The 13,836-nt window shown below is 39.2% G+C and overlaps 1 protein-coding gene across 1 annotated transcript in view; it reads right to left on the reverse strand.

The window, feature by feature from the left end:
• Positions 1 to 13,211, reverse strand: part of LOC126382746 (macrophage mannose receptor 1-like) — a 29,125-nt gene extending 15,914 nt beyond the window's left edge. Inside the window, exons 1-15 of the mRNA XM_050032799.1 lie at positions 13,077 to 13,211; positions 12,354 to 12,710; positions 11,785 to 11,955; positions 10,979 to 11,134; positions 10,591 to 10,701; positions 9,424 to 9,561; positions 9,135 to 9,314; positions 7,993 to 8,147; positions 7,517 to 7,630; positions 5,797 to 5,912; positions 5,488 to 5,636; positions 5,197 to 5,396; positions 3,217 to 3,338; positions 2,950 to 3,022; positions 2,688 to 2,841 (exon numbers count right to left, since the gene is read on the reverse strand). Of these exons, the coding sequence (XP_049888756.1) occupies positions 2,688 to 2,841; positions 2,950 to 3,022; positions 3,217 to 3,338; positions 5,197 to 5,396; positions 5,488 to 5,636; positions 5,797 to 5,912; positions 7,517 to 7,630; positions 7,993 to 8,147; positions 9,135 to 9,314; positions 9,424 to 9,561; positions 10,591 to 10,701; positions 10,979 to 11,134; positions 11,785 to 11,955; positions 12,354 to 12,710; positions 13,077 to 13,140 (2,260 nt within the window). The 5' untranslated portion in view covers positions 13,141 to 13,211. The remainder of the gene's footprint in view (positions 1 to 2,687; positions 2,842 to 2,949; positions 3,023 to 3,216; positions 3,339 to 5,196; positions 5,397 to 5,487; positions 5,637 to 5,796; positions 5,913 to 7,516; positions 7,631 to 7,992; positions 8,148 to 9,134; positions 9,315 to 9,423; positions 9,562 to 10,590; positions 10,702 to 10,978; positions 11,135 to 11,784; positions 11,956 to 12,353; positions 12,711 to 13,076) is intronic.
• Positions 13,212 to 13,836: the final 625 nt, after the last annotated feature.

The raw sequence follows: 13,836 nt of genomic DNA on the forward strand, positions 1-13,836 counted from the left end.
CTATCAGATCCAACACGTTTCTCCCATTCCCATCTTGTGATCTCTATCCACCTTATTTTTCACGGAAACACGGAGGCAAAACAGAACGCAGCCAGCTTCCGTTTTTTTGTGCGACACTTCCGGTCCAGCACTCTTGACCACTGTGTAAATGGGAATCGCCTTGTTGTTTACCTTGTTGAGTTTAGCTATATATATATATAGCTAAACTCAACAAAGTTTAGCTATATAGCTTGTTGGTAAACAAGGTAAACAACAAGGCGATTTTTTATATATATATATATATATATATATATATCTCGCATTTTTCACGTCACTATATCACCGTTTAGACTAATCTGATGTTTGTAAAGTCTATAAACACAATGATTGAACAAACGTTACTATTTCTGTGTATGTAATTAATAACATGGCTATCGTAGATTAGCTGGGCTAACCGTTAGCGGCTAGCGGTTAGCCGTTAGCGGTGTCTGTAACTCAATAACTATTACTAATATTTTTTCCAGCGGATGTCTTAGTTACAACATGATTGAGCAAACTGGAGTAGTTTCATGTCGTATCCGACAACGGGAGGCTTTTAACAGATGACGTCCTGATGTTAGCTTTGCTGCTGCTGTTAGCTGTCCCTATCAGCTGCAGCCAGTGATGCTTTCTAGACAAAGTGATTTCCCTAAACTGAATAAATACCACACATAGCAACACAAAATTGCTTTGCTAGCTCAATCATGTTGTAACGACTGGATGGTTGATGCGTACATGCTGATTCGGGTGCTATCAGAGCCAATCTGCGCATCACTATGGCTTAATAATCAACTCAGTCAATAAAAACAAGCCGTCCTGTGTTAGGAGTGTATGTCACTGACAGAAAGAAAGAAAGAAAGAAAGAAAAGAAAAGAAAAAAAAAATAGAAAAGCAGCGTACACCTCACATATTTATTTCTCACAGTTGCGCACACGTTTGGCTGGCATGCAGAAGCACCGTCTGTGTGTCGAGGGTGCGAGCAGCAGCTTCAGCTGCTCAGGTAGAGAGGCTGTGTAGCCCGGTGTGTTTTTTCGCTGATTCGGTTCTGCAGGTTCTCTGCTGGTACACTGGAGACGGGGATCAAGCAGTTTGTCTCACTCGGGATAGATTGTGCTTTTTTGGTTCATAGTTTTTGATTGACGTGCGATTTATTCGCGTTTAGAGGGAATAGATTTCCGTTATAACGGAAAAGTGGGCACAGTTATCTATATAAAATACACAGACTAACTAACTAACTAACTGATTTTCTAACATAAACAACTGAAAACTGAAAAAAAATTAGCTTGCACCGTTAGCTCCAGTAAGGGAAAGCATGAGGGAAAGTGGCTGACTGGAAGTCACGCACAAAAAAAACGGAAGTTGATCACTATTTACTTCCGTGTTTGAAAATAAGTTGGATAGTTGTGTTCTAAATTTACTGAAATTCCCCCATTACCATGAACAGCCTCACTGAGACAAATTCTCATCTGTGCATGTCTTCCTCCTGTCTTGATATTTTAACAACCATTTTTTTTGAAAGAGGTCCCACCTGTCATTGCCCCCCCTGTACTTAGTATTATAAACCTGTCTCTCAGCTCCAGCTACATCCCTGATCATTTCAGTACATCTGTGTCCAACTGGCCTCTCTCCATCGGCTCTGAACAATTTTAGACTAATTCAAAAATCGCCTTTTATTTCTAAAGTACTGGAAACACAGAACTGAAACTTTTGTAAAGAGTCACAAATGACATTCTTATGCTGGCTGATGAGGGGAACAATCCACTTTGGTTTAACACATGTAAGAAATCCCTTTGATACGATTGATCTTACTACCCGAAATAATTGATTACACAGATGTGTTGGTATCTAAGGGAAAGCCCTAGAGTGGCTTGAGCCATATCTGTCTGATAGATAATTTTGGATTTTGTAGGTAACTATGTATCCTCATCTGCTCCACTGTTATATGGAGTGCATCAGGGTTAAATCTTCAGTCCTATCATTTTCTCTTTGTATATGCTTTCCTTGGGCCAGATAATCAGTGGCTTTCATTGTATATCTTAACACTGTTATGCAGACAACACTCAGTTATATGTTTAAGTAAAGTGGATAACTGCAGTAACCTAGACACTCTCTGCAACTGTTAGACTGGACCTCACTTATCTTTCTTCAACTAAATTCTGACAAAACTGAGCTTCTTGTTGTTGGCCCCGAAAATACTACAAATAGCATTCTTTAGCGTATTGGTCTTCTATGTTAAACCTAACTAGTAATTTTGGCATTATATTTTATCTTAATGTGATAGCCTTGTGAACTGTCCAGGGTGTACCCCGCCTCTCACCCAGAGACAGCTGGGATAAGCTCCCACACACCCGCAACCTTGTACCAGGATAAACAGTTACAAAACATGAATGAATAAATACCCTGATTTTATCTGAGCTGTCTATTTTATTGCTGTCTTATTGATTTTAATTCTTGAAAATAAGATTGAAAATCAGCAAAGCCTTTTTAAAGGCTGCAGCCCCTGAATTCGGAAACAGCTTTTGCTAACCTATATAAATTTGACAAAGACATTGTTGGAAGGTCAAGCATGCTCAGTTAACCTTCAGCAAAGGTTCAGAATGGCATGCTGTTCTTTAAAAACTTAATAACCAAACAAAAGAGAAAGAAAGAGTTGCAGTCTCTCATTTTACCTATACGGATCTGGCACAGCCATCCATACTGCGACTCACAATGCTCATCATTCCAAGACCCACTTTCATAATCCCGACCCTTTCCGAATGTAACACAATATTCCATATTTTTTCTGTTGTTTGGCTCTCCATCCTCCCAGTCTTGGAACTGCAGCTGTACACAAAAACAAAGAAAACACACTGATTCATAATTGTATTATCTATTTGTCCTTAACCAAAAAGTGATTGTTTTAACTATTGAAGTAGAAAAGTATTAACTCACTGGGGATCCATCACTCCATACAAAACCGGTGACAGGATCAAGGGCATTAAGTCCAATCCAGGCATTTTGACTGCTATAATGGACAGTGATTATATAATACGATTATTATTGTGATCATTCAAGTGTAAAACTTGTTTGATAAATGTTAAGAGAGTACTTCTGCTGAACACTTGCCAGTGCTCTGCTGGACACTAATCAACCTTCATCTTCTGCTGCAACAAACTTTGTATTCTCTTAATTTTGTACTTTGCCAGGTACATACTGTACCTATGCGGTAGGACTTTTAGCTCTTCCTCGCTGTGGATGCTGAGCAGGTCTCCTCCAATGGTCCTGCAGTAATCTCTGGCCTGGAACCAGGTCCTTGCTCTCTCATTATAAGCTTCAAAATGCTTGAACAGAAGACAGAGAGGTTTGACATGGTTTGGTAGTGTGACAAGCAAACACTGATTTGTTGTCTTTGCACTCTTTGTATGTGTGCCTATTCAGTGTTTCCCCATATGCACCTAGCAGCGGCATTTCTCTCTGTTTATGTTCCTTCAGCCTACTAACTATGTTAAATGTCTTCCAAACAACGGCAAGCCTTAAAATTACAAGCTATCATTTTTGAACAAAATCAGTTACAACTACTAACAGTCATACCCATTAGAATCTTAGTCAATGTCTTATCACAAGATTACTGTCAAAATTAGTAGAAATTAAAGCTGCAAGCAGCGTTGGGCAGGACCTTGGACTCCCGCCGTTTCGACCTCCAGCTCACGTAGACAGTTACAAAAGTTTTAGATGATTTTAGACCCCTCTCCACTCTAGCTCACAGCTGAGAATTTCTCCACATTTGCTCATGTTATGTTCAGAGGCACTAGCTCACTTCCTGTTGGATTTAGGTCAGGGGTGTCAGCGCGTGATTTGTAGGTCTTGATGAGACGAACAAGCCACTTTTGGTTTAATCTTTCTACGACATTCCTACGGGCCACAGTGGCCATTTTAGTGTGTCTAGGTGGTGCTAGAGAGCCCATTTTGGGGTTAATTTTTTCATTGTATCAAATGTTTCGCCAGTCCTGACATGCATGCCAATTTTGGTGAGTTTTTGAGCATGTTTAGAGAGTCAAATTTTGTTTTTTTGCACATCAATGGGGCCCCATGTCATGCAGTAGGTGCCCTTTTTTCCTTTTTGCTCCTGCCCTTCAAACATCCTGAGTCCGTCACTGACAGAGAGAGACAAGCTGTGAGAGCAGGCAGATGGAGATGGCTTTCGAACTCCTCCCTCTCATGGACATTTATATAAAATATAACCCAATCCGTGAAACTGGCAAACAACCTAAATACTACATTACCCAACTCTCAACTTCTTTTTAATCTCCTCCTTATCATAACACCTGCAGCTATCTTACCTAAAACTGTATGTAGCTACTCCTGATCTGAAATAGGTGCACAGTGAGTGCGCACATTTTTATGGCACATTCTGCGTAAATATCAGTTACATATGGGAAAAGCGAAACGCATGGTTTTTGTGCTGATGCATCGTTTACATCTGACCCCTGGTCTCTGTCCTTGTCTCAGTCCTGAGTCCTGACAATTGTTCATGGTAAATGGCCTTAAATTTGGATGATGCCTCTCTAGTCCTCCGGTGGCTGAGGCTACCAGTGTATGAACGTAGCTGAGATTGTCACAGCAGTGAGAAAAGCTGGTCCACCTTAACAGTCAACCTTAAGGGAGGCTAACTTTAGGACTAACTCCCTTCACTCCAATCAGCAGGTGGCAAGCAAGACACGGGAACTTGGCTAGGGTCTTGAGGAGTTGTAGCATTTATTTACTGACAAATAACCTAAACTGTACAGTCACTGAACTGCTACCTTTAGCTTCATACTCTCTGCTCCAGTTGCCGCAGCCTCACTGTTTCGTGTCACCATCACACGCACACTGTCTCTCTTTCTCTCGGCGGGACACTCACTGGGAGAGTATCGTCAACTTGGTTGATGCCAGACGGTATTTACCGAGTTTTTCAGTGCAGTCATCAAACACAGTTTTAATAATAACTATATTTGGAAATGGTAATAACAGTCTGGAATTTTATCACGATTTTTTTGTGAAACCAGTAACCATTTCAGTCCAGAGGACGCTTCAACATGCAGACTGCAGGAGCCGGGCGTCAAACTGCCAATGTTCTAATTAGTGAATGACCCATCCTCCCTCCTGAGCACCAGGCACCATTGCTACTAATAGAAAAGGTTAGTGTACGTGTGACTATACCTTAAAGCAAAGGTTTCTTGATCCTATTTGAGTCCAGCCGTCTTTACATAAGGTAGGGGAGAGAGTGGGTGGTGCAGGGGTTAAAACTGCCCCCTCTGCCAGGTGTTTGCAGATATATTTCTCCTTATTGGTGCAGGGCAGCACATCCCAGAGACCAGCAAAAACCCCAGTTGACATGGCAACACAGCCCTGTGGGTGACCTTGTATTGTTGAGGGAGAAATGGTGAAATGTAAACTGCTAAGCCACTTTCTGCCACACTTTACAGGTGGTGTTTAAAAAAATCTCAATACCTGTCATCTCAGCGCTCCAGTGAGTAAACCTCACTGAGTCTGTGTTGGTCCACACAAACTGACCAGTGTTTTTCTGGTTTGAGAGGCCTAGCCAGAAGTACTTCTCTGGTCTCATCCCCACCAAACTAACAAGGAATGCGTTATCAACCCTGGAAAAATTTATACAGTTAGTATTTCAGTCTTTCTTATGTCACCAAATGTTGTACAGTAACAAAATCTTTGCGTCGAAATTATGTTTTTAAATCCCACATTGAACATCTGACATGAACTACTGCTCAGAAAATTTGGAGTAAAAATAAATGTTCTTACCCATTTGAAACATCAGCGAGGTAAGAATCTGAGCTCTTGCAGTCATCTTTGGCTTCATCAAAAGTTTTGGTCTGTCTCCCTATAAAGTAGCAGTACGAGCCATGTCTTCTCCAACCCTGGATCGTTGGAATTATGATTTTTCACAGATATGCCACAGTCAGCAAAAGAATAACAATGCTCTAATCTGCTATAAAGCTATAAATGTTGATATTTAAAAAAAAAAAAAAAAAAATTGGCCTAAGTGCAATATAAAGTATAATCGGGTAAGGGCTGCCCCTGATGAAGAATTTTCCTAGTCAACCAATAGTCATCATTTAGGGCCATTAGTCCACTAGTCGCCGCATGTTTACTATAATAATTTGATTATGAAATAATATATTTTGGGCGGGGCAACACAATGGTTTGAGTTGAAGGTGTGAGAAAGAATAGTATCAGTAACATTGTTAACACTGTACTACATTACAGAGAAATACAAAACCGTACTAATGAACCTTCATTAATATAGGCCTATATTTTATCTACAAGTGCACGTCACACACTGAGCGAGCCGCCTGTTAATGACGCTGTCGGCAAAGCAGTAATGACTGTGCTAAGTGGCTAATGGGCATGTAGCTACTTCCATGTTTCACATGATACATCATGTTTGTAGTCGACCAATGAAGATGAGTTTACATAGCACCTTGGGTTCGTCCTTCACCTTCTCAAAATGATCCCACACTTTGGATTTCCTGCCCAACATGTTATTAACTAGCCTGTGGAATAACCGCAGGTACCAGTGTTGTTAATTAGGGGCTGTACACATGCCACATCTTTAACTGCCAGGATAATGTGAGTTTGGCCTCTACTCTTGTGCCTTTTTTGTGCCAGCTTTCAATAGCATGGTGGCAGGTTGCGTCTGCGATTGTTAAGCAACCTTCACAAGCACTGTATCGCCTATTTACCTGAAATCCTGAGTGCAGAGCTGATCTTCTTCCTGGTGCTGTTAATAAGTGTGTAGGCCTATTGTCTGTGGGAGAGATGTAAAGCTCTGGGTAGCCCTGCACTAAAATAATCAATTAAAAATGTGTTTATCACTGACTGAATATTTACGGAAGAAGGGAAACATATCTGTTGGCTGTGATTAGTTTGTAATGGGATGCCTGTCTGACTGCTGAGCGTGGCCACTTCCTGTGTCTGTCCTTTCAAATTATATTCCCACATGGTCCAGTCATATAGGTTTCATTTTGACAAGGCGCAGCTCCGAGTAGAGTTTCAAGTTTTTTCGTTTCTTTCTGCGACTAAGTGGCCAATGAAATCTTGCCGACTAATGGCCTTTCTGGTCGACTAACGTTTGGTAAACATTTTAGTTAAATTTAGCGATTAATATTATTATTTTTTTACTTTTTTGACCACTTTGAGGAACTTCACAACACACTGAAGAAAATCCCTGACATACTACTCTTTCAACATAGTAAGGGGGACCTTTAGCATTTATTTGATGCTGTGTTTCTGTCTACCTCTTAAATGTGATATTCAATGGCCTTTTAGCTGTTTTCGTTTTGCTCTCAGTGAGAGAATGTCTGGCACTGAAACTAGTGCTAGACTGTGTTCACAAGATACCTTGCCAACTTTATCTCCTGCAAAACACTGAGTTAAAAAAGGCCAAAAGCATTGAAGTTCAAATATAAATATAAGTTCAGTTAGTGGAAATAGATAAAAAAAAATAGTAAACTTAACACACAGTTTTGCAGCCCACGTCCTGCTCCACTTCATCTCCAGTGGGTTTTGAGGCACTCTTCTTCATACAAATGTAGCCATGTTTCTCCTCACACACACGGTCAGCCCAGTTTCCATTCTGCAATAATGTACCATTAAATATTTATTTATTTGGAGACTGGATGTACTGGAGGGTACTACAGTAGATGCACTGGTAAATCTCATGTCAATCAAAAGTGCCAAAGTCTTAAAACTGCACAAATTTAATGTCATGTTTTAGATACTGACAATTATGTATACATACTATATATATATGTGTGTGTGTATATATATATAAAGCCTACTATACTACTACTACTACTTTAATATGTATATATATTCGATTTAACACATACTGCTGTCTGATTTTTAAAAAAATGAAATTTGATGTTACTCTCTTTGTTTTTAGGGTATCTTTGTGTATATACATAAAGGTGCACCATTCCCACACATGCTCCTTACCTCTCCCCTGATGAGAACACAATCCTGTAGATCAGTGGAGACAGCAGGTTTCCCAAATTCCCAGCTAGTGAAGCTGACAGTCGAATGATCAATCCACTCAAACAGTCCCTCTGTCTTTCTGTCATTCAGTCCAATCCAAAGCTCATCGGTGGATGCTGCAGACACGGACAAAAGGAAAATATTTTTCATTAATTCATGCATTTATTCATTCATTCATTCATTCATCTGCACATGGTATAAGGGCTGGGTGATACGGAGAATATCGATTATCACCATATTTTTGACTGAATACCTCTATCAATAGTGTGATAATATTGTCGGGTTGACTTTTGGTGTTTTCACAAAATATTAACACAGTGAGTTTTTAATAACTAATCATCAATATTGTGGATATAATAACATAAGCCTTATTCACAGGGGAGGAGTATTACCTGCATACCTCTAGTAATTTGTTTTAATGGTGTGTGATCATAATCCCATGTGAATCTGCCATGTCCATAATTTGTCAAGTAGATATTCCACCAAAAATGACCTACCATATTTGACCGAAAACAGAGGTCATGTGATAGAAGTCCCGTGTAAATTGGCATCTTGGTGATTAACATCATTGCGAAGAAATGTTTCAAAAGTGTAATACTGGCCTTCAGAGAAAAAGTGCAGAGGAAAGCACAGGCCATGCATTTGAAGGGTAGTTATGTTTGCATAGTTTCTACTTAGTACATGTCTACAAACTACTGTGAGATGTCCTGCCATCCTGAGGTGAACAGAAAAAATGCAAAGTGATCTGGCTTGATTAACCAATATTGTGTGGCAGGCCACATATAGTATATTTTGAAAGTCAAGCCAAGGACTGTTTAAAATTGGTCCGGGGGCAAAGATTGGCCCCCGGGGCTGGACTTCAGACATGCCTGGTTTAGACAGTCATCAAGTAACTAAAGTGATCATGAAAAAGATGTGTCAGGATACGTCAACTTCAGCCCAGCACATGACAATGAATGACTGGAGATTGTAAATTCTTTTTGAGGTAGCTTTTCAGGGCAGCACATCAAAACCAGATCTTAGGGATTAAAGGGATGTTCTTTGTTGTAACAATATCTTCCTTAAAGATAAACCTTTTTTGATTTGATTTTTTTTTCACTTACTGTATCCAAGTTGAGACATGACAAAGCTTTGGTCCTTCACATCACGCATGCTGACTAGGTCCGCTCCTTTGGTATGACACTCTCTCTGAGCATCAGACCATGTGTTCTGAGTACGATTAAGGTAGAAGCAGTGGCCACTGTAAGGAATCCAAGGTCTTGAGCAAAAACCTGTCTCAACAGCTGATCATGAAAAGAAAAATTAAATATAAGGACTTAGTCAAATACATAACATAGCTATACAGTTTTGAGGGGATGTGTAGAGCAGAATAGAATAGATCTTCTTCTTTACCTTGTGTAGGCAATATCTCGGCCTCTTCACTGTAACAGATATACCCAAATTTCTTGCTGCAGAGTGAGCTTTGCCAGGAGTACTGTACAGCAGGATTGACAATTGCACAGTTCTGTGCAACATTAGAAACGGGATGCCCTAAAACAAGACGGTGCTTGTCAGATTTGTCTCGGTTTCATAGTCTCACACTTAACTCCCCCATGAACCACAAGTTGTCATGTTCATGCTCAATATTTCAACACTGTTAAAATAAAATAGAAGTCTCCATCTCTCTCCTCTGCTCTGTGGATGTGGTCCGCAGGTCTGTGTGTCTGTTCAGCCCGCTCTGATTTCCAGGTCATCAAATACCAACACTTTTGTCATGCCCCTCTTCTAGTGTTTTTGACACACACAGGGCTTTCAGCTAACTCCAGTGTAAACCCATCTGCAGCAATACTTGACATCGAGAGCAAATGATGATGTATAAAAAGCAAAAAAGTCTGCGAAGAGTGAGAGGGAGGGCAGGAGGTGGGTCAAACAAAACAGGACAGCAGTTTGTGCCACGTGAAACCAAAAGTCAATGTTGTTTTAACATAAAGTATAAATTTACATCATTTATATATGGACGTCACTCATTCAACCAAGTAGTTTTGTTGCCAAAACCTAACCCCTACCGTTTCATAAGATTAACCACTTTACAATGTGTTTAAACTGTGTGTCAAATAGAGACACCAAATGGTGTCTTGTGCATATAGAGAGGGCGTGACAATGTGTTTACATTTGATGACCTGGGAATTAGCACGGGAAGGTCCTTTTGATCAAGAAGCTACACAACAGCCACACACAGAGCAGAAGAGTCAAGCAGACAGGATGAAGCCTGCCCTTTGGCTGAATTAATGCTGCAGTTTTTGCTTATATGGGCTTTGGAACGTAACTGGTATGAAACAATCAGAAAATAAGGTTATATTTCACTGATTCACTGCTTTGATCTCATCAGAGTCACTCCTTGTCTTCATTCATTCTCTAGCTGGGTTGACCACAGCTGCAGTCTCGTTTAGTTGAAAAGGGGGGGGCAAGTTTGAATGCTTTGATTTCAAACAGCAACGAAGACCTCCTCTTAATATAAGCCTTTAATATACTGTATATCAGAATAGAAACACAAAGAATTAAAGTTGAGCACAAACCCACCTGAGTCCCATTTCAGATAGCGGTAAGGCTTCCCATCAGACCATTTCCAGCCATGTTGTGGATCCAGGATCAGCCCAGTCCAAAGCTTAATGCCCCTACGACCTAGTAGTGCTGTTGGGTACATGAAAAACAACAATGACAAAAAGACATCAGTCTTTACCTGTGTCAGTAAATATTAGTAAGGCTCAACGTTTCTGTTTAGTTTGACAACACAGCAGTATCTATTCAGACATTCAGATACCATCACAAGTATAGCATTTAAAAATATATTAAAATAATCTTTTTAACATTTTAGTATATTAATTGAAAAACAAATAACACTACAATTTTTGTATTTGCCTAAATACATACTCTCTTTATCAGTACATTTAGTATATAGTTAACTTACCTATTATGTAAGCCTGCTCATGAGGATCGGTGATACTGAGCAGGGAGGCACCCTGCTGTTTGCAGCTGGCGTCAGCCTGGGCCCAAGTCAGAGCTGCTTGTGTGTTGAGCTGGTAATATGCTCCTGTTGTTGGGTGTTTAGTCCAGTCATCTTTAGCTATAAATGCATATACAAAACATAGTTATGTTATGTTTGGTTCAAAGTATAAAACTCTCTTCCTGCAACCTAAAGCGGTATATTTCTCTCTTAATAAAATTATGCAGGCTGACTTAACTACAAGCTAGTGGTAGGTTCTCGATCAGATGGTGCCTGTAGACGTCACCTGACTTTTCGCAAGATTTGTCAACTTTTAAAACCCTATAAGCAACTGGACAAATTTGAGGAATGGCGAATTTAGAGCAGACCATGTAATATTTCTCAGTGAAATCAAGGCAGAAATGTCAGTGTGCACATTTAGTAATTGTTTGTTCTAGGTTATTTTACTTGATAACTTAGATTTTATTTTTTCTGAAAATACAGTTTTGAGTTTACAAGAGTGTTCTAGTGTCTCTCTGTTGATTGTAGATGTAGATTGAGATGCATATTGAGCTTCTTTCAAAATAACTGTTACAGTAAGGCTAGTTAGAATCATTTCAGCTTAGCTTGACTTCTTTTTTAAAGAAAATCTTAGTTTAAAAAAAAATAGATAGGTTGATAGCACTGGCTCCTATATACAATAATGACAATACAATATACACAAGCATTGTAAGTATGGCCCTCTCCCACTACAGTATAAAAGAACATGTGTTTTCACAGGCAGCACTCACAGGTAACTGGACAGTAACCCCAGTGTTCACTTTGATATTTGGTCTCAACAGCACACCAAAGAGTCTTCTCTGGAGAGTCAAGTGTGGTGCAGTCTGAGAACCACTGGTCTTTGTAGTAGAAGGGAAACATGCACGGCAGTCCAGCTGCATTTCCATCAATAGTGTAGAGTTCTAAGAATGATAAAAACAAAGTCAAGATTAGTTTTAGATTATGTGTACATTCAGTTAATTACCTCTTATGACAACACATGATAAACCACTTCAAAACGTGATGCTAAATTCTACTTAAAATGCGGGATAGAATTCTGAAAATATGTGTTTCATATTAACCACAATTTATATGCAGAATAATTAAACAATTATGACTGCATGGTATATTCGAAGTATATGGCAACATATGGGTAGTCGTTTACCAGTTTGATCTTCTCTTGGATGTAGGTAACATGTAAATCTATATAAGAATCTCTGAAACTGCCATCTTTGTGATTTTATTTGAAATTCTATGAAAATGGTTATGATTTGGTGTTACCAGTACAAGTCCTTCAAAACAACACTGTTTTATACTGTACCTCTATATGTTCTTGTACAAGCACCGTTGGGCGTCCCTGTAATTGTGAGGTGGTTATTGGGTCCTACTGTTTTGGAGAGAACTGCTGTGTTATCTGCAGTGAGCTCAATGTAGAGCTTCTGGTCTTTAAGGGCGAGCACTGTTCCATTCTTGCATTCCCACTTTTGGAGGTCACTGTTTTCGTCACAATCATAGAGGCTTATTTCACTCCCCACACTTTTCCCCTGGACTCCCAGGCATTTCTTCTTTTGTTGAACCAGAAGTCGGTCATCAGTTGTCCAGCGTATGTCATTGCATTGGTTATTTGCTTTAACCAAACAAAAACCAGTGTCCTTGTTGGTCAGTTGAAATGGTGAATCTGTTGACAAAGAATTACATACTTCTAAATATTTATTGCAGAAGAAATCAGAAAATCCTACAGCTAATTGCACAGTCCATCACAGGGGTTGTTTTAGTCGCTTTCATATAATTAAACAATAATGCAAAAAACAGAATAAACAGAAATTTAATAAGCAAACAAAGTTCCAACCATTTCATGTCTGCAACATATAGATAAATGAAACTGCAGTCACCTAGATACTGAACTGTTGCAAATATACAGGAATTCATGTAACGCAGGTGACACACACCGACAACATGCACATTGACACATGGTTAAGGACACAATAGTTTCACATAAAGAGTAGAGGGCACATCTAGATCAATCTTAGTTGAAATACTGTACCGTCTAAAGCCAAACAATGTAATGTTTGGATGATGAGTGCAAAGGCTGTTAGAGTTATCTTCATTGTTGGTATTCTTCAGAGATGTCATATAGCTTAAGTCCTCATCCATGCATTTCTCACAGAGGATTTAGGAGTTGCATAAATGTCTGTCAGTAGTGTTGACACATCTTGTGTCTCAGTTAAAGTATTGTGTAATATTCACAACAGGGAAGTTATCATAATGCTGACCTTGGGTTGTTTTTTTTTTCTTTCTTTTTTTTTTGTCTCCAAAGCAAATGCTGGACGAGAATTGATGCCAGATTGTCTCAAATGCTTTAAATCTTTTGAAAACATTTTGCAACATTAGCTACTGTTTGTTGTGTTTCGTGGAATGGCTTGTTCAGTCATGTCATGGTTGCACTGTAAAACACTTCCCTGCAGAAACAATTCAGTTGTGTGGTTAAAAAAAGCAGTACTTATAAAGACTGAAAACTCTTCATACGTTCATAGTTTAACTTTGTATTTACTGCATGCCTGTGTTAAAGGTTATTCATTGAAGTTTCTGTTTTGTTCTTTAAATAGATATCTGACTCAAAACCATTGATCTCAAGCTATTAAACAATTGTTAAACAATAGCAACTTTAATTTCAAAAGTTGTAAAAATAGTTACAATATTCTTGTGAATAAAAATGTTCTGAAGCTCAATTCTGAAGCTGTTCTGTAAATAGCTTTCCAATTTATAATAAATAAAGCAACTTCTGATCAACCCATATCAGTTTC

The sequence above is a fragment of the Epinephelus moara genome, chromosome 21 (genome assembly GCF_006386435.1).
Source record: "Epinephelus moara isolate mb chromosome 21, YSFRI_EMoa_1.0, whole genome shotgun sequence".
NCBI lineage: Eukaryota > Metazoa > Chordata > Actinopteri > Perciformes > Serranidae > Epinephelus > Epinephelus moara.